A 23,943-nucleotide genomic window follows, 5' to 3' on the forward strand; every position below is an offset into this window, starting at 1 on the left:
AGAAACAAATTCATTAAGAGATTTTTTAACTTCAAATAGTTTTTGTCTGGCTAAAATATGAGTCCTCTATGCTTAACATTAATATCTCCAGCGAAAACGCCATCTCACCTGAATCAGGAGAGAAATATGCACAGATCAAGTTAAAACAGTCCAAAAGAGGTCTAAACAAATATGTTGTTGGATTTAGTGTGTGAGGACAACAGGGGATGGACCTTTTCACTGGGGGAAGTATTATTATGGATTATGGACTGGTATTTTGGCCAGAAGCAACAATTTAAAAGTTAAAAAGCTTTAATGATGGATTTCTTTTTTACAAACGCACAGTTTACACTTCAGAGGGCGTTAACTAATGGACTGCAATCATGTGGATTACTTGTGGATTACTGTGATGTTTTTAACCAGCTGTTTGGATTGATGGCACCCATTCACTGCAGAGAACCCACTGGTGAGCAAGTGATGTAAAGCTAAATTTCTCCAAAACCAAATCATCTACATCTTGGATGGCCTGATTGTGAGTAAATTCTCAGCAAATTTTCATTTTTGGGTGAAGTACTCCTTTAAGCAAGCATCAAACATTGATTATTCTCAAGTGCCTCTGCTACATATAACCTTTGACACAAACCATTCGTCCCACCTGTGCCCTGCACAGACGCTTCAAAAAACAAACCTCTGCAAACATGCAGAAGAACAAAGGTGGCAAAACTTTAAACTTTCAGGATACGAAGAAGACAGGACAATATAAATACATCTACGATTAAAAATAAGGTGCTGGAGTGATTATACATTTCATATTCAGTAAGAACATATAAGCTATCAGGATTTGGTTACTGCAATACATCTGGATTTGGTTATGGCAGAGGGACACAGCTGCTACATGTTTATTGGCTGAAGAGCTGCTCCGAAACTTCGCAATGCTCATGTCCCACAGCGCCCTCTGCTGTGAGTTCAGTGCGTATCTATATTTCATACGGCAGCTAATGAGAACCTCAACCTGTTAGACTAAACTGGCAAAGCGTTAAAGTCTATGGCAAGAGCATGTGAAATGCGGAAATGCGATACTAAATGCTAATCCTGTAGCTCACAAAAAATGCATTAAACAACAACAAAAATAATGAGAACATTTGTTTTCTTTCTGTAATACGAGAAGCTTATTTGAACAGTATATAAAATATCTCTATGAGAATAAGATAAGTGAAAATTTGCACAGTTTGAAAGGAATATTCAGTGTCACACACTGTTCAAACACCCGCTGGAAGTCTTAGACCTCATTCGGCATGTTTGGAAACCCCTATGAGAGTGATTCACATTGGATGTGAATCAAAAAGCTCATGGGGAGCTACTGCTAGCTTTGGGTGTCAGACAAGAAACAATCCAAATAACTTCAACCTTATATTCAAAACTAGTTGTTACCGGAGTTAACCCTTTCAGTGGAAAACAGGCCCGGGGGAGATGGAAGACCTACAATAGAGTGAACGAAGGGTAACGAGAGCGACTTGACCTGGTGGAGACTGGACGCCTCACCGGAAGGGGTTACAGGGTGGCTGGGTAACTGATTGGCCGGCGTGTCCATATCAGTTGACGTAGGGTCCAGGTCCACAAGGTTGGTGGAATCAGATACCATGGGGTTGCTGACCTGGAAGCACTTCTCCTTGTGGGCTTTGAGCATGTTGGAGAAGCGGAAACGCTGTCCGCAGACGCCACAGGGGTACGGCTTCTCGCCAGTGTGAGTGCGGCGGTGCCGTTTCATGTTGGGCCGGCTATTTTTTTAATGATACACGATTAGTAGAAAAAATATTTAATTATTTATCATTATTAATTATTAGTATTCATTAATTATTATAATAATATTATATTAGATTTATTTAAAAATAATTAAATATTAACTACAAGTAAATAATATTATAATAATAAATATTTATTATATTTATATTAATTTATTATTATATCCTATTTTTATAATAAAAATTGTCATATTTTGATTATGATGGGCACCAAAGTGGTGATTCTCACCAGTGTGGGTCTTCATGTGCTCATCGAAGTACTGCTTCATGTTGAAGTCTTTCCCACACCACTGGCACATGAACTGCTTGTGTCCGATATGGATGCTCATATGTGACCTCAGCTGGTATTTGTACTGGAATCTTTCACTGCAGTTCTACAACATGAGCAACAGCATCAGATAAAGTAGATTATAATTTACATCTGTGTTCCTCTGCCAAGTCTTGGTACTAAATCTAATTGAATTTGGCATAACAACATTTCACAAAGTTAGAAATGATAAAACAATAAATATTGGACAATTTGGTCACTTTCTAGGCAGATGTTAGTGTAACATGTTCCAAAATATGGGGACAGGAAGATTTATATTTTCAAAGAAATTAATTTTATTCAGCAAGAATACATTAAATTGATTGACAGTAAAGTCATTTATAATGTTACAAACGATATCTATTTCAAATAATGTTGTTCTAATCTATTCTTAAAAAAATACAGAAAAATAAATGTATTCTGTTTTCCACACACACAAAAAGTTAAGCAGCACAACAAGCAAATCAGCATATTAGAATTATTTCTGAAGGATCATGTGACACTGAAGACTGGAGTAACGGCTGATAAAATTTCAGCTTTGCCATCAGAGGAATAGATTACATTGCTAAATATATAATAGAAAAAATTGGTTATAAATGGCTTAAATTCTAATAATATTTGACAATATTACTGTTTTTACTGTATTTTTGATCAAATAAATGCAGCCTTTGTAAACATATGAGACTTTTACTCTGATAAGATACTTTTGTGAACTGAAGGGAAACTTTTTCTGAGAAAAAGACACAAAATGCAATACCTGAATCACTAAGGCCTACGACTGATAATCCGCATGACTGAACTCACCTCACACTTGAAGGGCTTTTCTCCAGAGTGTTGAAGAGAGTGCACTTTAAGAGACATGCTGCGTTTGAAGGATTTCCCACACGTTTCACAAGTGAACGGCATGTCCTTAGTGTGAGCTGCGAGAAAATAACAAACAAAATTCATGTTTTAAAAATTACATCATATTGTTTGCCTCAGAATGCTTTCATAGTAACAATTAAGAGATAATAAAATGTATTAAAACTTAATTTTACATCTTAATCACATGCCTCAGTGTTCATTTTAAGGATAGCAAGAGCGTTAGCTTGACACGGTTTAGTGTATAATACGACACTACATTATTACTGCACATACTCAGTTGTCAGTGTCAGATGAGTAAGCGTAACTTGTTGCCCTGCGGACAACTGAGTGGGTTGTGGTATAAGGAAGCATTTCTAGATAAGATATTTCCTCTCGGCTCTCTGGGCAGATTAAACAATACAGACTCTGTCCTCGGCTCAGTCTGTTCTGGATGGTAAAGCAAGGTCACAGCGGCTCTTTTCCACTGATCAAAACAGAGCTGGGTATTTCACTATTGTGTTGGACCAAGCTCTGGGAAGATCAAGCTTCAGGAGATGAAAGTACCGTACAGTATGAGGGCCAGGGTGCGCTGTATTACATCTGCCTGAAGGTTAATTTACACAACAATATGTCTTTGTGCATATGACAGAGCTGCTGTATTTTGCAGCATTTTGACTGCCACCTAGCTGTGACAGGCGGTGGTATTCTTTGATGTTAAAAGTGGATCCATGAGTTCATTTGTTAATGTAATGCACAATGTGGATGAGGATAAAGTTTAAAGGTGTGGCCTGTTGCCTGCAAAGGAGAAGATTGAGTTGAGACAGTTCATTCATACGGGTTTTATGAACTAGATAAACTCATTCATTGTAAAGATCCGACTCAAAAGAGTGATTCATTCAGTGAATAATTATTCAAATTTTATTCTTTTTCTCACAAAAATCTATGTAAGCCATTTTTGTCATTTAAAATCTTAAAGTAATAATTCATCCAAAAGTAAAAATGTACCTTTAGGCCATCCAAAATGTAGATGAGTTTGTTTCTTCATCAGAACAGATTTGGAGAAATTTAATATTGCCTCATTTGTTCACCAATGGATCCTCTGAAGTGAATGGGTGCCGTCAGAATGAGAGTCCAAAAAAACAGCTGATAAAAACATCACAATAATCCACATGAATCCAGCCCATCAATTAACAACTTGTGAAGTGAAAACCTGTGTGTTTGTAATAAACAAATCCATCTTTAAGTTGTTTTGACTTTAAACTGTCGCTTTTGGCCAAAGTCCACAAGTCCATAATTCATAATAACGCTTCCTCCAGTGAAAAATTCCCCTGTTTTCCTCTCGCATCAACATCCACCAACGTATTCGTTTAGAATTTTTGAGACTGTTTGTGCTTGTAAACATTGCTTGATCTCTGCATATGTCTCTCCTGATTCAGAAGAGAAGATTTTCTCACTGGAGAAAGCAATATTATGGTTTGAAGTAAAAAATGTCTTAATATTGAATTTATTACAAACATGCACCTTTTTGTTTCATATGATGTTAATTGACGGACTGGAGTCGTGTGGATTACTTGTGGATTATTGTGATGTTTTTATCAGCTGTTTGGAATCTCATTCTGACGGCACCCATTCACTGGTCCATTGGTGAGCAAGTGATGTAAGGCTAAATTTATGCAAATCTGTTCTGATGAAGAAACAAACTTATCTACATGTTGGATGACCTGAGGGTGAGTACATTTTCAGCAAAGTTTTCATTTTGGGGTGAACTACTCCTTTAATCACTTTCATGACACTGAAAAAGAATGTCTAGAATATTCTTTAAAAAAAAATCCCTTTTTGTGTTACTTCGAGGAGCAAGCCATACATGTTTGGAAAGACATAAAAGTGAGTAAATAATGACAACATGACCCAGTACTCACCAACCATGTGTTTCCGGACATGTGCCATGGTGTAGAACTTCTTTTCACAGATTTCACAAGAGAACTTCTTCTCAGCATATCCGTGGACAATCTTGTTGTGTTCGTGTAAAGACCACAGCTTCTTAAAGGCTTTTCCACAAGTCACGCACTACAAAGATCAGAGAATCCGAATGAATGGCATTAGACTAAACTGCTCTTCCTTTGGGGTCAATGGAAAACACAACAGGATTTTATCATTCAGAGAGAGCACTGAGAACTGCGTAAGCTAAATAAAGAATGAATATTGCAAATGGCACCTCTAACTTAAAATTCATTTATATCAAATTAAGCACAACAGCACAATTGCCTTAATTACACTGAATTCCCTGTAAGTGCTTCATACAGCAGAGACAAATGAGTGTTGGATGGTTTAGACCTAGTTGGAGTTGGAAGTGGAAATGGAAATGGCCTCGCAGACCTGCTGTTCTCCACACCCTAATACAGTTTGTGCAAATATATCATCCCAAATCTCTGGTCTATCATTCTGCTCTGCAATATGCACTCATAGCAGAATACCAGAAGAGAATACACATAATCCAACTTTAAACATGGCAAAACGTGCTTTAAGTAGCTAAAGGTCTATACTATTTTTATAAGATGAAAACCGGTGCCCCGAGAAATCGACAAGTTTATTATTATTTTCATATTCTGACCACTAACCGATGCATTTTTAAATCTAAAAATGTTGTCTAAATTAAATAAAAATTAATGAAAATGAATCATTTTAAAGACTACAGGTGAATTTGGATTCAATTTAAAATATGCAAAAAATTACATTTAACAGTGTTTTTTAAGATTAACGTGAAGTGAACATTAAATGATGGTCTACAGCTACAAAGAGAGGAAATGGCAAATGAAACATCCAATATTTACAGATATATGTGATAATAACCAATGCTACTAAATTACAAAAATATATACTGTACTGTTCAAATGTTTGTTGGCTGTGAGATTTTTTTGATATTCTTAAGTTCAAAAGAACAGCGATTATTTAAACCATAAATCTTTCATAACATTACAAATGTTCTTTTTGACAAATACAATGCATCCTGGCTGAATAAAAGGGTTTTAAAAAGCTGAATAGTATTAGTAATAAATATATATTCAATATTATTAGTTATAATTATATATTAATATTTTGAACCAGTTTTTATTTTAATTTTATTTAAAAGTTTAATAATTTTTTTTGTTTCTGTCTTTTTGTATATTGTTATATATAGTCCATATATTTTTTTAAAATAAATTTTTAATTAAAATTCTTACATTTTTTTATAGTTTTATTGGCAACTAGCTGAAATTAGTTTTTAATATATTTTATTTAATTTCGGTTACATAATGTTTCATAATGGTTTTAATTGTAGTTTCAGTTTAATCTAACTATAATAACCTTGATTGGCATCAAAAGTATAATTTTATTGGTTAATTTCATTACGAATTATAACTTTGCAAATAATGAATGTCCCAGTTCTGTGGGCACAGATTTTGTGTGGGCCTACTTAAGAGATTTGTGTTTAATTTAGACTATTTTCACACTCAGTTTTGACGGCTGGGTCCAATTAAATTGTTGCTACCTTCTGTTATCCATGCATGTCTCTCTTTTTATTGTATTATTTTGAATCAATCACCAAGCAAACGAACTAATCCCTGACTTTGCTCCAAAGGCCTGTGTGAAATCAGCCTTATAGATTGACCTTGTGCCTGCAGACCAGTGTGTACCTGTATGTTTTTCTCACAGTTTGTCTGATGGTGTAGCAGCAACTCGCTCTCCAGTAAAAAGCGCTTGCCGCATTTATTGCAGATCTGCATGCGGTTGTGGGTGACGTTCATGTGCTTCTCCAAGTACCAGCGGTTGTTAAAAATACGAGGGCACTTCTTGCAAGAAAAGTGCTGCTTTTCTTCCAGCTTCACCTTCTGCCCCAGACTCTCCCGCTCTTTACTCCTCTTCCTCTTCCTCCCCTCCCCTAGTGTAGAGTCAATTAGCGTCTGTCTCATGCCGATGGCGTCTGTTGGTATTCTCGTGGCACGCCGTCTTTCCACGCTAGTGCGTCCTGTTTCTGGAATGTCGAGATCATTCTCTTCTTCATCCTCATCGTCCTCGTCATCGCTGCAATTTTCCATCCCTTCCTTTCTGTGTTCATACTCTTCTTCTTCATCCTCACCAACATCTTCATTATCGTCTTGTTCCTTACCCTCCACCGCACTGGGAAGATTGGCGTGACGGTGAACGAGGAAGGATGAGGTACTTGAGGTGACGCCCTTGCCATCGGACCCTTTAGAAACATTCAAAGTCTGGTTATTGAGGTTGACCTCCACGATAATCTGCTCTCTGTTAAAGGAGACAGAACTATCCTGGGATCCCGCTTCATTTAGACTAGCTCCTCCCTCCATTGTGCATAAGCCCCGCCCTCCTCCGCTAGCCACTCCCCCTCCACTGTCATCTTTTTTGTAGAAGTGTTTGGCTTGAGGGCTGGAGTGGACGCTAGATGAATGTGTCTGCGTAACTTCCCTACTGACCCCACTGTCAAGCAATGAGAATGTACCATTTCCTTGTTGTGTGTACATCTTCTCAAGCTCCTTCATCTTGTACATCTGATTGGACGAGGCAGTACCCTGCCCGTCTGTGTCTGCCATCTCATTGGACCCAAGTAGCTTGTGGCAGGAACTCATCTGGAGCACAATTGCCACTTGTAGGACTCCGAAGATGGAGATATAGATGATGTTGAGGATTTGGATACTTAGCAACTGAAAGGCCAGGTTTATGCAGTGCAGCGGTTGACTCTGGGAGAGGAGGGCCTGGAAGTAGGGGATGTGGTCACCCAGCACTTCCTTGTGGGAGGAAACCAGCAAGAGGTCCACGTCGCACAAGTGAGGCTGGTAGAGATGCCTGTCCATTAAACGAGTAAAGTGCAGCGCTGCATCCTCCAGCAGAAAGAACTCAGCAGCACTCCTCTCCACTGTGAGATAAGACAGGAGAAAATATGTATTCATTTTACAATTCATTAGCAAATTTACAAATTAACAGACCAATTATGTATATCCACTTTGAAAACAGAACAAGAATAAACATTTTAGCTGTTAACTAGATTTGCATTTCTACAATGAAGCACTTGCAAGGCTGTAAATGCAACAAGAAAAATTGTGTATGTTGCAATAATACGACATAATAACTATTTTAATGTGGTTTTATTTGCCCATTAACAGTCTGATTTACTGGATTGAACTCATATATCTGATTCAATGGTTAATTTGTGTCACCAGTCACCACTACAAAACTGTCAATGTCATATTATTTACATACTATTATAATATTTATTAATATTTTGAATTCGTTTTATTTTTATATTTTCAGTTTTCTTTTCAAAATTTAGTTTAAGTTTTAGTAATTTTGCTATGTGCTTTTGTCATTTTTATTAGGTTTTTTTTGGTGCAAATTTTAGTTTTTTATTTTTAAAGTAAGTTTGTCGATATTTTTATTTTATTTCAGTTTTATTTCAATTAACGCATTTATTTACATTTTTAATAGCAATAACAACAATGGCTAATGTTCACTAAATCTTTAAGGTTTCACATAAGTAAAAATACAGGAAAATATTGCTGCTTATTATAATTGGTTATATTGGTAAATATAAGTATAAATTATTAAATTCCTTGTCTTCATTATTCAAAAACTATGGAAAATATGCTTGTTTATTGTTAACTAGGTTGTTTAAACTACTGTTTTCTGTATTGTATTTGCTACATTAAACATTTTGTTTGTACTTGGTTTGATATTTGGTATCTACTTGTCAAAAATGTGGTTTGGTTCAAATTATGTTTCGTCCGATTTGAAATTATTCTTTAAAGCCATTTCAGAGCAATATATTGGTGTATATATAATTTATAGTTAAAAATAAGAGAAAAACACATGTTTAGCTATAACACCCCCCCTAGAAATAACTAATATTAAAGTAACACTATATAAAGGTTGACACAAACCATCAGAAAACATAATAATACTTTTCTGCATAGACGTTTATTTTATTCACAGCAGCCTTGAAAACAATATCAAACAATGCCCATCTGAGAGCGAGAAAGGCAGAAGCTACTGGAGCATGCTGCTATGCCCTCCCCTTCTGCTCCCAAGGTTGGCTTATTTTAGATCAGGAAGGACAAGGTTTCGATCTGGACAGCATCTCTTTAAAAACTCCAAAGAGGAAAATGAATGGGACAGAGGGAGAGGTAGCAAGCGAAAAGAGAAAAGGACAAACCAAGTGAGAGGACAGAAAGAGAAGCATGTAAAAATCACATTGATATTCAGAGCTGTGCGTTAACCATTAACTTGCTCCTCCTGCATCCTGTCTCTCTGAGTTATCATTATGCATAAGACAAAACACTGGCCAGTAAACAATTAAAGAGAGCAAGGAGAGAGTAAATATCAGACTCTCCAAACAATTACATGGATTGGTTACGCTGACTTTTATGTGACTAACAACAAGCAGAATTAACAGTCTTACTTTTTATCTCCGTAAACAGGATAAGTTTCAGAAGCCAACTGATCTTGTTAAATATCACCCAAAATTACACAGAATTAACAGCATTTAAAACACAGTCATGTCCATCCTCATATGTACTCACTGTGACCATGCACAAATGTCTAAAATTATTCTGGAAAACTGCTGGTTGCATCAAACTGACATTTATGTATTGCCTTTTGCAAGACAACACATTTTAAGAAAGCATTTAAACCTGGAAATATATTGTAATCAGATTAGATATGATTGACTGATGTAATTCCATATGCATGCTTTCCTCTGGAATATTTTGTGATGTTTTTTTTTATATTCAGAGGTGGATTATCATTGGGAAAGAGCAAAACCCTACTGCTAAACTGAAAACACAAGTCACCAAACCTAGTTCAGAAGCTTTCATGCAGTTCATTTGGATAAATAAATACTTTAGCGCCACCAGGAATAATTGAAAAGCGGTAAGGGGTTGTTTTTCCAAAACAATACCTAGTCAGCTGTATCAAATTCAAAACTGGCAACATGAAACATTTCTGAAAGACATTAAATTGGTTTGAGCTGTCGCACAGCAGTTAGTGAGTGTGCACTTAGTGCATGTTGTCCTCTCTCTCTCTCTCTCTCCTCAAGAATTTTCTGTCACTCTACTACATCTGTGGAATAAAACGAGACAAAATGAACTGATGTGAATGTATATAAACGACAACAATATTGTCTTCAGTAGTTTCAAGCAATTTAGGTAAATATACAAACTGGAAGCACATTCATTTGCTCTCTCTGTTTGAAAATTGAGACTAGACGTCAAGATGAAATCTTGTTCACTGGCATCAATAAAATTTCAATTAAAAAAAAGAGTGCATCAAAAGTCTTACTTTTGAACTTACTGCTGATCACAGACCAACCTATGATCGCACTCAACAGTCTCACAGTAGTTTGCCAGCTCACTAACACTCCTACAAGACCTTTGCCAAAACCTTGTTAAACAGACATGTTATTACCAGCAACATGGGTAGTGTAATGCTCCTCATTCTGGTTCATAAAGCTGAACTCATTGTAGCGCAGAAACTCGTACTGCTTTCACGTAATAAGAGGTGACTCAGGGCTGCTGGCTAGGCCGGCTGGTATGCACGTGGCCGAGGACGTTCACCACAGTGACAGGCAGCAGAGAGCAGAGCGGTGGCAATACATACCTATATCAACGTAATAAAAACGTGCCAGGGTTCACGTATTGAACCCATGTTTTAGCGCCACTCAGTGGACATTTCTCTTTGAAACTGCGGCGAAACGTGCAGTAAGGTACGTAAAAACTGTGTTGCAAGGTGACTAATGCTTCAAATGAACGACTACTAGTCGACCTGAAAAATCCTTAGTCGAGGGCAGCCCTAGTTATTATATATGCTATTTGTGCAGCAACAGTATGTCTTAAATACTAACAGCACCGTATCAGTGTATGTATTGGCAACAGCAAGTTCCTGTACTTGATTTGCAGCAGCAGCAGCAATAATCTACAACAACAGCAATAACCAACAGCAGCAGCAATTCAGCAGCAGCAGCGTAGCAGATCTATTCCGCTAAGACCGAATACATTGTCATATCCATCTGCGTACCTAACTAGTCTTCTACAACGCTACAATCCCTCCCTAAGGTCGCAAAACTCCGGACTTTTGGTAGTACCTAGGATAGCAAAGTCCACTAAAGGAGGTAGAGGCTTTTTCGCATTTGGCTCCCAAACTCTGGAATAGCCTTCCTGATAACGTTCGGGGTTCAGACACACTCTCTCTGTTTAAATCTAGATTAAAGACACATCTCTTTGGCCAAGCATTCAAATAATGCATCTCATAATCTTGTACTGCAGTTATATCTGATCAAATGCACATTATTATTCTTTAGCTTGGGTTAAACAAATCAATTTTACTTGATTGGAACAGCAGCTACGCTAATTATGTCTCTATTTGTTTCTCTGTTTTTGCCACGGGTAACTAGGATTTACACAAGCTTCAGTCTGGATCCAGAACACCTGAGAAGAGATGATGCCAACCTCTTAGAGGACCTCAGATGATGCCAACCCTGAAACAACATACAGAACTACCAAATTTTCCGTACATTTCTGCCATATGTACATAAACTGACAGTCACCACTGATAAGCTACTACTAAATATTGTAGAAACTTAATTTTCTGTAAAGCTTTGCAACGATTTGTATCGTAAAAAGCGCTATACAAATAAACTTTAATTGAATTGAATTCATCACCATGCTAAAATCTTCAGACAGTTGTCATGATAGAAATGCGGTTTTCTATTCAAAGAAAAAAAAATAACACAGTTTCCACCAATATATTAAGCTTCTGTTTTCAGCTGTATTATAATAATAATGTTTCTTGAGCACCAAATCAGCATATTAGCATAATTTCTGAATCATGTGACACAGAAGTAACGGCTGCTGAAATCTTAGCTTTGCATCACAGGAATAAATTACATTTTAAAATATATTAAAATAGTTATTAACAATTATTTTAATTCATATATAAATACTTTAAAAAATGTAATTAATATAGTAATATTTTTTCACAATATTGCGGTTTTCACTTTATTTTTAATCAAATAAATGTAGCCTTGAATCATTTTAAAAATCTTACCAGCCCCAAAATTTTCAACAGTATTGCACATATTCCTTTTAGTGCCGCTTACCAGACATTTTAATTTCCAAACTGCATAATACATACAGCAACCAATTTAATAAAACTTTTGAAGATCTGAATAAAACTGAACTAAAAAAAACTGAATTTTAGTGCGACTCACTGAACATTTTACGTTGAAAGTGTGGTGAAACATGCAAGAAGCAACAATTTTGCAGAACTGTTGCCATGGACACATTTTTCCAATGAGCCCAGACTGAATAAAAACAGGAATCATATTTTAAAACATCTCATCACAATAAGTGTAGGTTATTTTGGATGTTTTCAGTGAGAATCAGAGTGATGAATACATCATCTCACACTGAGCACTGTAACAATGCAGCCACTGTGAAGACCACTGACCAAACACTCAACAACTTTTGATGAATTGCTCACAATTTCAGCAACCCACCAAGATGTCATACTGCAATACAATCTCAACAAACCACAGCAACAAGCCACAGGAACTTTAAACGATACAGAATTAACTCATTATATTTTTATCTTGGAAATGATAAGACTGAAAACAAACAGTACTATTAATTTCTATTCAAATTATTTAATGACAAAGTCATTTTTGACAAAAATAGCGTTTCTGTGTCGGAAAAGACTGGTAACTTGAGCTAGCTTTTCTTTCTCTTGTTACCACAGACCTCAGAAAGTGAGGAGAGGAAGGCTGTTGCTGTCAGGCGGAAGACTGAACGATGGAAATGCCAACTCAGCGATCCTTTTCCCCCTTCAGCATTGTCCTAACAAGAGCTCAGGGTTGGGAGGCTTGAGTGACACCCTCAAGAACCCAAACGGGCATCACGCCAGCCTCAATCTGCCAAAGACATGGCTAGGATGGAGCTTCAGAACGACTGTTCAACATTGATCTGAACAGACACTCACTAAAGCCTGAGTCAGCATAAAACTAGAGCAGACTTTATGGAAAATAAAGTCAGAGTGATAGAGAGAGACAATTTGAAAGTGATGTGAATATAGGATCCTATCTGAACTAGGGGAACATTGGTTTATGTTCTCTCTGCAAGGAGTACAAAAATACTGGAAAAAGTCATCAGTCACCAAGCAGACTCCCTATAGAACATAACTGACAAAAAAGCAGTTGATATGACTTAGATATGTGAGCTTTATGTGAGGAACAGACCTAAATTTAGGTCGTTCTTCACTCAAAATCTTCTCATACTTATGCATATTCAGACTTAGCACATCGTCTTCAATTATAAGACATTCATCCTGATGTGCCAAATTTGAAGATGTTCAAATGTGAATATGATTAGTGCAACTTCTGGGGCTTTTATTATGTTTTATTGAAAAGTGCAGAGTGAACATCTTTCAAAACATTTCCTTTTTTGATATACACAGTAATAACTGACTATATGACAATTTTATTTCTTTAACCCTGCTAGCAGAACACATCTTTAGCAACTGTGCATCCATGGCACAGAATAGTGACTCTTTTTGACCTTCAACTAAACTTTGAGGCTGTTGCCCACTCTGTATTAATGAAAAACAAGTATTATCATGGGAATCTAATCAGGCTGCTATTAAAGAGACGAGAGACTAATCGCTGTCCTCCTGCCCTCTGGATTCCTCCACTTCCTGTGCTGCCAGCTCGAGGGGAAGTTTCACAGCGCTGTAAAATGCAGAGGCGCTGTTGTCTGGCACTGTTTCCTCATCAATCATACACAAATGCCAAGCAATGACTTGGCATCTGGAGTCCTTCTGCCCAAGACAATATGCACAATTAGAAATGACCTGCATTTCAATAGAGCACTAAAGAAAGCCTGGATCTGGTATTGGAAAGAAGTAACAGAAATGAGTTACAGAAGGTCTGAAGAAAAAATAAGCTTAAAGTCACCATGAAATCAAAATTGAAAATTCTTATTTTTTAATGGAATACTGTAGTGTTTATTATAAATAATTTATCCATGCACTTCATTATTTTTTTTTTATTTCTTTTGCCCTTGCATTTTTTAAGAAAATTCTTATATTTTAATGGAGTACTGTAGTGTTTATTATAAATAATTTATCCATGCACTTCATTATTTTTTTTTAAATTCATGTGCCCTTGCAATCTTTAATCAAAAACGTTAACCTCCCCTCCCCCTCAAAACGACTCATCTTCTCTTCCGGTCACGAGCTATGGCGCAAGGGCGGAGCTAGTGACGTGAGGGGTAAACGCTGGGATAAACCACTGGGGGAAAAGTTGAAGCTGATGCTTCACTTTATAGCACTGACACCAATCATGAGGGAGTACGTTACCCCTAAACATTGAAAAGATATTAGGATATCACTACAACATGATTTTCCATTTGGCTATTAATGCCTCCATCAAGATTGACTAGAAAAAGATAAAATAAGTACTGACTAAAAATGTAAAATCAAATATCATCTTATACGTATATGTATATATATATAATTTTTTATTTTTTTACATATATTATGTAGACCAGGGGTGCCCAAACTCGGTCCTGGAGGGCCGGTGTCCTGCAGAGTTTAGCTCCAACCCTAATCAAACACACCTGAAGCAGCTAATCAAGGTCTGTCTAATCGCATGCGATATTTAACGCGCATCTTGTCAGTAAAGCCGCTCTGTAAGCAGCGGTAAATCTCCATCACGTGTGGGCTGTGTGGGCACATGCGATTTATCGTGCAGCCCTACTTCAAATTTGGAACATTTGCCTTTCATTTTATAGTTTTTAGATTCCAATTCAATAGATAATTTTAGATTCCAATTATAGATTCCAAAATATTTTGTAAAATGTTTTATTTTATATAAAATAAATGAGTACAGTTCATTTTCTTGACAGTAAACTTAACTTTTTTTTTATTTTTTTTTTACTTTTTTCATTTAAGCAGTAATCTGCTTTATTGTTTTGCCTTTTTAAAAAAAATTTTTTTATAAAGATCATAGAGAGAAAATTATATAGAGAGAATTTTATTATTTTATCATTGTAGACAGTCAGTGAGACTGAGAGACAGGTAGATAGATAAAAATGGATGGACTACCCCTTCTGCACAGGTCTATTATTCTCATGACGTAGCAAAGAAATAACAGAGCAGAGACTGGGCTTATTTGAGTCAATCTGTTAGTGCCTATGGTAATTTCCCAGAGGACAAAGAAACTGTGTGCATTTGTGAGGTGGAAAGAGCCTCAGTGGACCAGACGTAAAAGATTCAGTTTTTCTTTCCACTCCAGAGAAGATTTTCTACTTTTGAAGCCCCTGTGTACCAATCGCCCTCTCAGAAGAGCCACTTTCCAAGGTGATGGAGCTGTCCTTAGAGGACCGAAAAAATGAGACAGATGCCCTGGGTGTCTGTGTATGCGTGTGGTACTGCTCAATGCCTATGCCCTCCCCGATCCAATCAGGACACACATTCAGTTCTGACCTTGAGCGAGACAGACAAACACTTACAGCCCACACTGAGATACCAAAATGACTTACAGCCTGGGTGAGCATATGTGTGTGCACGCTGTAAATTAGCAAGACATGAGCAGGTCTGTGTGTGTCAGAGAGAAAGACAGAAAGAGAGCTAGCAAGGCCACACTTTTGATTCCCAATATAATAAATAAAGTCCTTATTAAATATAATAAAAAGGTAAAAGTAAGCAATAATTCTGTGTTAAGTATAGTAAGATCAGATGAGGTGACCGATAACTGTTCATAATTTATAAGTGAAAGCAAGATAATAACACAAGTCTGGAACAACATGGGACTGAGCAAATCATGACATAACTTTCATTTTAGACTGAACTGTCTCTTTAAGGTCTCTTAGATACAGATACCATCTTCTCACCCATTCAGACTAGCCAGCACAGTTGATAATTACACACTGTCAGAGAGCTGCCACAAACCACAGCATCACTTTCACTGAGAAAGCCTCCTGAACTATAACACCTGCTATTACACATGCCAGTTCACGGAACAGGGCTGTTTGGTGCTCCTCGGGTCAGCTGTCTGTCTAGTGCTGAATAATGTGAGCTTTAAACACAGGCAAAGCAAAGCCAGAACAGAGGGTGCAGTACATCTCCATAAGAGAAACATATAATTCACTCTTATTTGTGTCTGTCACATTTGTTTTTAGGGTTTTAACCTTAATTCACAAATGTAAGGCATTTCAAATCAAGTGCGAGGTGTATTTAAAAATATATAAGCAGAAAATAAACTTTGTTGTAGAAATATGTATAATTACTATGTGTCTAGGTTTTTCTGAATTACATGTTTTGTAAATCAAAGACTTTATTGCATAGGCACAATCTGTTCAAAAGTTTGAGATTGTCATGTTTTTCAAAGATAAAAATACAGTAAAAACAGTAATACTGTGAGTGAAATATTATTACAATTTAAAATAACTGATGTCTATTTGAATATATTTTAAAATGTAATTTAATGCTGTAATTGCAAAGCTGGATTTTCAGCAGTCATCAATCCAGTCTTAAAGGGGTCATAGGATGCCCATTTTCCACAAGTTGATATGATTCTTTAGGGTCTTAATGAAAAGTCTGTAACATAGTTTGGTTAAAATTTCTCAATGGTAGTGTAAACACCACCTTTTTTACCCTGTCAAAAACAGCTCTTTTCAGAGCAAGCCGTTTTGTAGCATTTTCCTTTAAATGTTAATGAGCTCTGCTGACCCCGCCCCTCTCTTCCGAGCTGCTCTCAGAGAGACGGTTTACTTTAGCCGCATTCATCGTGAAACTTGCTAATTAGCACATTATTAGGAAAGGCGATTTGCAAAGATTCATTACAAAACCTTATACTCACTTCTTCTGTAGGTGAAACTGGATCATGAATGATTCGCGCAAAAATAGACGCATTTATGTAGATCGGGGGCGCATTCCCTTCAGAAACAATGTAATCCACTGCGAGTTCAGCGGTGTCACATGATCCTGCAGAAATCATACTAATGTGCTGATTTGCTGCTCAAGAATTGTTTTCTATCAATGTTGAAAATAATTGAGCTGCTTAATATTTTTTACGGAAATTGTTATGCATTTTTTTCAGGACTCTTTTATTAACAGAACATTCAAAAACAGCATTTATTTGAAATACAATTATTGTTGTAACAGCGTGAAAGTTTGTCACTTTTGATCAAATTTAATTTGTCCTTGCTGAATAGAAGTATTCATTTATAATAAATCTTACAGACCCCTGAACAATAGAAAACAAATTAAGTTTACTTAATAGAATTAGGTATATGAGACTAAGTAATTATTTAAATAAAAAGAGGTAATTGCAAAAAATCAAAAACTAATCTGAAATGGATAGCCTACAAAAAATATGAACAAAAACAAAGCAGAAATAATGAGAAAATGATGTTAGTATTCAAATGTTGAATCAATGCTGAATGGTCTGATTTAATTCATAGTTCAAGACTGACCTCTGACTATCAGCATATTTGTTAGACAGGAAATGGGTGTGTGATTGACATGTATATAAACCAGCCAAAATGTTGTTTATAATGGCAAACCAAATAAAAACTAAATAAAAGTACTAATAAAAAAAATAAATGAAAGAATTATAAACTTAAAAGTCATTTTACAAAAAAATATTAATAAATAAAAAAGAACTAAAACTTAACTGATGTTGAAAACCAAAATAAAAAAAATTAAATAGTGAAAATTTAGTGGAAAACTGACTCTAACACAAATTAATTAGACAAAGAAATATTTCCCTAAGGTTAGAAAATATTGTTGAAAGAGGATGTCATCCATCCCTTCATCTAATTACCAAGTTCAATCAGAATAAGTGATTAGGGATGGAGCTCCCCTGTCAGTTGGTTTTCAGGTTCAGCAGCTAATTAACGGATTGGAAGCCAGTTAAAGCTCTTTTCTGAGGAGCAAAGAAAGCCAGAAGCACTCACCTTTCCTATGGTTTTAGTAAAACAAGGGAGGATAGCAGGTGTTTACTGCAGAGTTTCTGTACGTCCAGCAAATGCTGCTCAGGGAAGTCCTCATCGGCATCGGCTGTGAGATTAAAAAAATCACAAGAAATCAGTCAATAAATCTGAAAATTGGAAGACTACGCTGGGAGTGTTTTAGCTTAAATGAAAATCATTTTATGGCAACATTAATGCATTAAGTATCTCTCATAACCTTTGGATACTGCAACCGTTGTACAACATTTATTTTATTACAAACCACATGGGAATGTATACGACTCATTGCACTTTTGTGCCGACTGAGGCAGACATATTTAGAAGACTTCCCATTTCCATCTATATGTTAATGCAACCAAGAGCAACAGAATCGCAGTTTGAAATATTATGTGCCAAGCGGGGCATGAAATTGAGCCAGACAAACAAACAAAGGATTTTACCTCTCATGTGTCTGCTGCGTCTAATAATAAAAAGTGTGCTTGACAAGGTGAGAGAAATCAGGTTCTCGTAAAAGAGACAGTATATCCACAGCCAGAACCATTTGGCGACACAAACAAAGCCGTGTGAGATCACCGTCACAGCGCCGGGAGAAAATTGAAAATGTATATTTCCAATGAAAAGGAACAGCAAACAACTTTGCAAAATACTATAATCTCAGGGGCCTAATCTTTCTTGCAAAAAATGAGAGAAAGAGAGAGATTTACTTCTCAGGTCAATCTCATGAAAGCTATACAAAAGTCATATTTTACCCCTCAAAAAGTAATTAAAATGTATTGACAAAATACATTTTATAATTACACGTCATGATGAATGATTATTTACAGTAAAGGATTTATACATCATGGCAATATTTGTTGTACTGCCTTTAATTTGACTTTAATTTTGATTTTATAGAATCCCACTACCATTCAAAAGTTTGGGATCAGTTTAATTGTTTTTTAAAGAAATTATTGTTTTTCAGCAAGAGCACATTAAATTGATCAAAAGTGGCAGCAGAGACATTTACAATGTTAGAAGATTTATATTTCAAATAAATGCTGTTCTATTGAATTTTCTATTCATCAAAGGATCCTGATAATAATATGTTTCTTACCATATCAACATAGAATTATTTCTGAAGGGACATGTGACACTGAAAACTGAGTTTGTGTGTGTTTTTTTTAAAAATTGTAATATTTCACAGGGTTACACTTTTTGCCATATTTTTGATTAAATAAATTTAGCCTGGGTGAGCAGAAGAGACTACAAAATATTTTGAAAAACTTACTGACCCAAAACTTTTGAAACGTAGTGTATATTTCAGTAATTTATTCTACTATAGTTAGGGATGTAACGATTCACTCAACTCACGATTCGATTCACGATTTTGATTTCACGATTCGATTTGCTAAATAACAAAATTTAAGTATAATGTAAATAACAAAACTAAATTGAAATTTTAAAACAAGCACCAAATCAAATAAATAAGTAACACAAATAAGACATCTCTTCATATAAACAAACTAAGGCTTCGTCTGTGCTCTTTCCATTTAAAATGAGAGGCAACCACCCTTTAATATGCATTATACAGAGGCGAGATGAAAATAAAAAATACCATCTAAACTTTTCTAAAGACAGTAAGTTCCCCTCAGATATACATTCATATAAACTCTTACCCCTAATTGAATCGCGATTTGTTTAGCATCTCAACCGATTTGAATCGTCACATATTTTAATCGATTTTCAACCGGCTCGCGGTTAATCGTTACATCCCTAACTATAGTACAAAATTATATTATAGTACTGTATTTCAATGAGTTATAATTGAGAACAATAAGAATAAAAAAAAGTTAAATGTCTTTTGATTCCGATAAGAATTTTAGTAAAAAAAAAAAAAAAAGCAACATTTTTATACCCCCTCAAAAAATAATAATAATATGTTTCTTACCATATCAGCATATTAGAATTATTTCTGAAGGGTCATGTGACACTGAAACCTGAGTTTGTATTTTTTTTAAATTGTAATATTTCACAGCGTTTTTGCCATATTTTTGATTAAAGGGGTCATATGATGCGATTTCAATTTTTCCTTTCTCTTTGGAGTGTTACAAGCTCTTGGTGCATAAAGAAGATCTGTAAAGTTGCAAAGACTAAAGTCTCAAATCCAAAGAGATATTCTTTATAAAAGTTAAGAGTCAGCCACGCCTACCTAAAACGGCTCGTTCTAACACGCCCCCACATGTCTACGTCACGATGTGGGAAGATTTGCATAACGCCGCCCAAATGTTCCTGCAAAGAAAGAAGGCATAACTTTTATTCTCGCTGTAGTATTGTTGTTGCCGCCGCCGCCATGTCGTGAAGGCGCTGTGTGTTCCGTTGTGAAAGCGAAACTACTTTGTTTGGCCTTCCAAAAGAGGACGATATCCGCTTCGTCATGCCTAAAGCTGATCCGTGCCAGTCGCTGAGGAAATACTTCAACTTCAACATCCTTTAGATGTAGTGCTGAAATCTGACCCTGACAAGTTAATTACAGATTTCCCGAGATTCGGCAACTTCTCTCATACAGCCAAGCAAGCACAAAATGCGGCTGTAACAGAGTTTGAACTACCCAATGCGGGAACTGAATAATCAAGGTTGTAGACTGTGATCTGCTACGTTACCAAGGCCTGAGCAGGACTGGCAGGAGAATTCAGCCTGAGCTATGTGAGCAGGAGCTGAGTCAGGACTTCTGGCCAAGAGAAGAGCCTGTGGAGTTGGGTATGTCTCTGCCACATAAAGCACAAACACAAACTGCCACAGATCTGCTAACTCTGCTCATGGGCCAACTCCTCTCCATGTACAGACTCTGACCTAAGTATGCAGCAATGTGAGGAACTGAACCTGACAAACAACACAGACACCGGGAGAAACACAACTGTGAAACAGGGAAATAAATGTCTTCTCTTTTCCATAACCGAAAAGGAGAAGGAAGGTAATGTGTGTTGATAAAGATTAAATTGTACAGATTTAGCAAACGGATCCTTCGAAGAATGCATACATACACATTCATCATATTTGCATACTAGCAGTAGCATTTAATTCATGCTGATTTGATAAAATTACACAAAAGAAGATATTTTGAACAATGTTGCTAACCGAACAGTTGATGGTAGCCATTGACTTCCATAATATTATTTCTAATCTATACTATGGAAGTCAATGGCTACTATCATTCTTCAAAATAACGAAAGTCATACAGGTTTGGAACAACATGAGGGTGACTTAACGATCACAGAATTTTCATTTTTGGGTGAACTATCTCTTTAAGCAGCACAATTATTTTCAACATTGATAATAATAAGAACAAGACTCGAGTTGAATGCTGGGAGCCGTTTGAGGAGCACTTGTCACATGGATTTAAGTGACCCCAACAGCAGAGCACTGAGAGACAACGAAGCCTCAAAGTCAAGGGTGGGCAGGAATGTCCTGAATAGATGGTTACATAAAAACCCTCAGCATGATGCTTTTTTCCAGGCCGCAGCACTAAAGGACAAGACTGCAGAGTTTAGCAGGAGTCGTTCTATTTCAGCTCTTCCTAAAGCACAAATTTTCATAGCGCTTTCATGAGGAACAGTTAACAAAGGGCCAATTCATGTAGGTTCATGTTAGGAAATCATCATGCATTCAATGCATTTATTCATTTGTATGAGCATTTTAACCGTATGCATCTCAAACATGATGACCTTGCTTGACCATGCTTTTACCACTAATGCTTAACTAGTTGAGCGATGGGAACTAGTCACCAAGTGTAATAGATGCAGCTGAAGTTTCTGTTATTACAGAGCATTTTGGAAATTAAAATGGTTAATGTTATCATCAAGTGATATTCTTTCGGTGATTGTCTAAAATTGATTAGATTCTCATATACAATGCATTAATGGGGGCGTAATTAATTCTTTGGGTTCTGACTCATTTCACATGTCAACCAACAATAGGCTATGCATATTTAAGCACTTTTGGTCCACTACAGGCAAAGAGGAAATGCACTATAAATAATAAAAAATAACAACACTTTTTAAGGGTCATGTGAAAAAATCAAGCGAGCAACTGGAGGTCAAAAAGACAGGGTCGTGGCACTAAAGTAGTGACCTGACCCAGATATCAACTCAGCTTCCAGATGTGAAGAGGCCTCTGGATTACAGCATCATCGTACTACAATACACATGCTTTATTTTTACTGAGCATTCCTAAAATCAACACTGCTTTCATCCCGCAACTTTTGTGATACTCTCCCTCTGTTTATGAAGGATATGGAATATTACAATGCTAATAAAAAACAACACCAAAATACACCCAAGTGTAAGACATCTCTTTTTTTAAATTTAGGATTTTTACTTATTTTTTTTATTGATTTTCTTATTTGCAAATAAGAAATAATATAAACAAGCATGCACTTGATGTATAAACAAACCACTAAAACAAAAACAAAACAAAACATCTCTTTTATCATTCTCTTCCCATTTTATTTTTCTACGTATGAGTTCACTGAGACTACAATTTTTTTTAATTCATTTGTGATAGGTGGGTATAGGTGGGATTTAAAAAAAAAAAAAAAAAAAGATTTACAGAGGTTGCAATTTCTAGTCAATGAAATACTAGGAAAAAATATTCTTAAATTTCTCTCCCTCTCTTTATTTCAATGGCTTTTGCAATTCCTGAAATTATTTTTTTAATTACTTGATATTTGTAGTTGACTGTGTGAACACTTTAATTGGTGACTGCTTGTTTTTTCTTTCTTTCTTCTATCTTTGTATTTTGTAGAAATTTAAGCATTTTAATTATATTTACAATGCAGATTTTAGTTTAACTTTGATAACCAATCTGTAGAACCATTTTTTAATTTTAGTTTTGTTTTTGCTTTGACAATATTAAACAATCATTATACTACAACATTACTAATAATTATCATTACTATTAATAATACTAATGCTAGTTGTGTAACTATAAGTATTTGCTATCTAATTTATTTATCTTTGTTTTGGGCTATGCCTACATTTTAGAAAATGGTTTATATTAATATAAAATCATTTACATGGCATTTAAAGTATAATGTTTCCAAGCTCCTGTATCTCTAAAAAAAAAAATGTGTAACGCCTTCAACATTTATTTGGAGACTCAAGAGTTATTGCACAACTGAAATATGAACTCTATGGATGGGGGATCGACAAATTTAAGGGCATGTGAAGTTAACAGTGTTGTGACATCAATTCGTTCTCGTCCTGTGCAACAAAGTCTATAATTTCAAAAGTATATTTAGAATTTAAATTTAAATTCGCTTTTAATTTTGCATGCATCAATGTCCACAAAATGCACCAGTCACGACGTGATCCCTATCCACACTGATATGAGAGAATTTAACTCTTTAAATGCAACAATGTAGCTGTTGTGGCCATTGCATTCTTGTTAACCTTCCAATTTCTGTGGCTGTCGGCGTTCTGTGCAAGTTGCAAACTTCATTTCGCGGTCAAATTTATTGGCGACATCACATTATCTAACACATTCAAAACTCAGACACGTCCCGGGACAAACTATTGCAAGTTTCATCGGCCTAGCTAAGTCGTTTAAAAACACAAGAGATAAAATATGGATATAAAATAATCAAAATGTCGTTGTCTACTGTACCATTTTGATCCGGGGTCTCTAGCATCGAAGGAGTCCGCGAATAACTCCCATTTGCGCAGGACTTCCGCTCGCCATGTAATAGTACGTTGGATTTTCACATTTCTTCAGTTTTCTTTCCCCTCACTGATTTTTTTTTTCGCAGTGCTAGCAGCATTCAGACAGACAAAAATGCAGAGGCTGCTTTTGCAGTAGGAATTGGTGATTGGAGCTCAGGGATCATATGGGCTTTTGTCAGAAGTTTTAAAGGGCCATTGCACTGGATATTTTTTTTTCCTGTCTGAGCTCTAGTCTACATCTACTGCTAAAAATGAGTAAACAATACGAGCTGCCCTTATGGGGACATGGAGCATTTGTGTCC

The 23,943-nt window shown here is 36.0% G+C and overlaps 1 protein-coding gene across 1 annotated transcript; it reads right to left on the reverse strand.

The window, feature by feature from the left end:
• Window positions 1–508: 508 nt before the first annotated feature.
• LOC107754947 (zinc finger and BTB domain-containing protein 47-like) lies at window positions 509–23,784 on the reverse strand. The gene is made up of 7 exons (XM_016571593.1): window positions 23,586–23,784; window positions 17,931–18,033; window positions 6,606–7,843; window positions 4,851–4,998; window positions 2,893–3,008; window positions 1,968–2,155; window positions 509–1,760 (listed from the first exon to the last, which is right to left on the reverse strand). Exons 3-7 carry the CDS (start codon window positions 7,779–7,781, stop codon window positions 1,400–1,402), a joined length of 1,989 nt encoding a protein of 662 aa, XP_016427079.1. The 5' UTR covers window positions 7,782–7,843; window positions 17,931–18,033; window positions 23,586–23,784; the 3' UTR covers window positions 509–1,399.
• Window positions 23,785–23,943: the final 159 nt, after the last annotated feature.

The sequence above is a fragment of the Sinocyclocheilus rhinocerous genome, unplaced genomic scaffold (assembly GCF_001515625.1).
Source record: "Sinocyclocheilus rhinocerous isolate Xijiao unplaced genomic scaffold, SAMN03320098_v1.1 scaffold1103, whole genome shotgun sequence".
In the NCBI taxonomy this organism is placed as follows: domain Eukaryota; kingdom Metazoa; phylum Chordata; class Actinopteri; order Cypriniformes; family Cyprinidae; genus Sinocyclocheilus; species Sinocyclocheilus rhinocerous.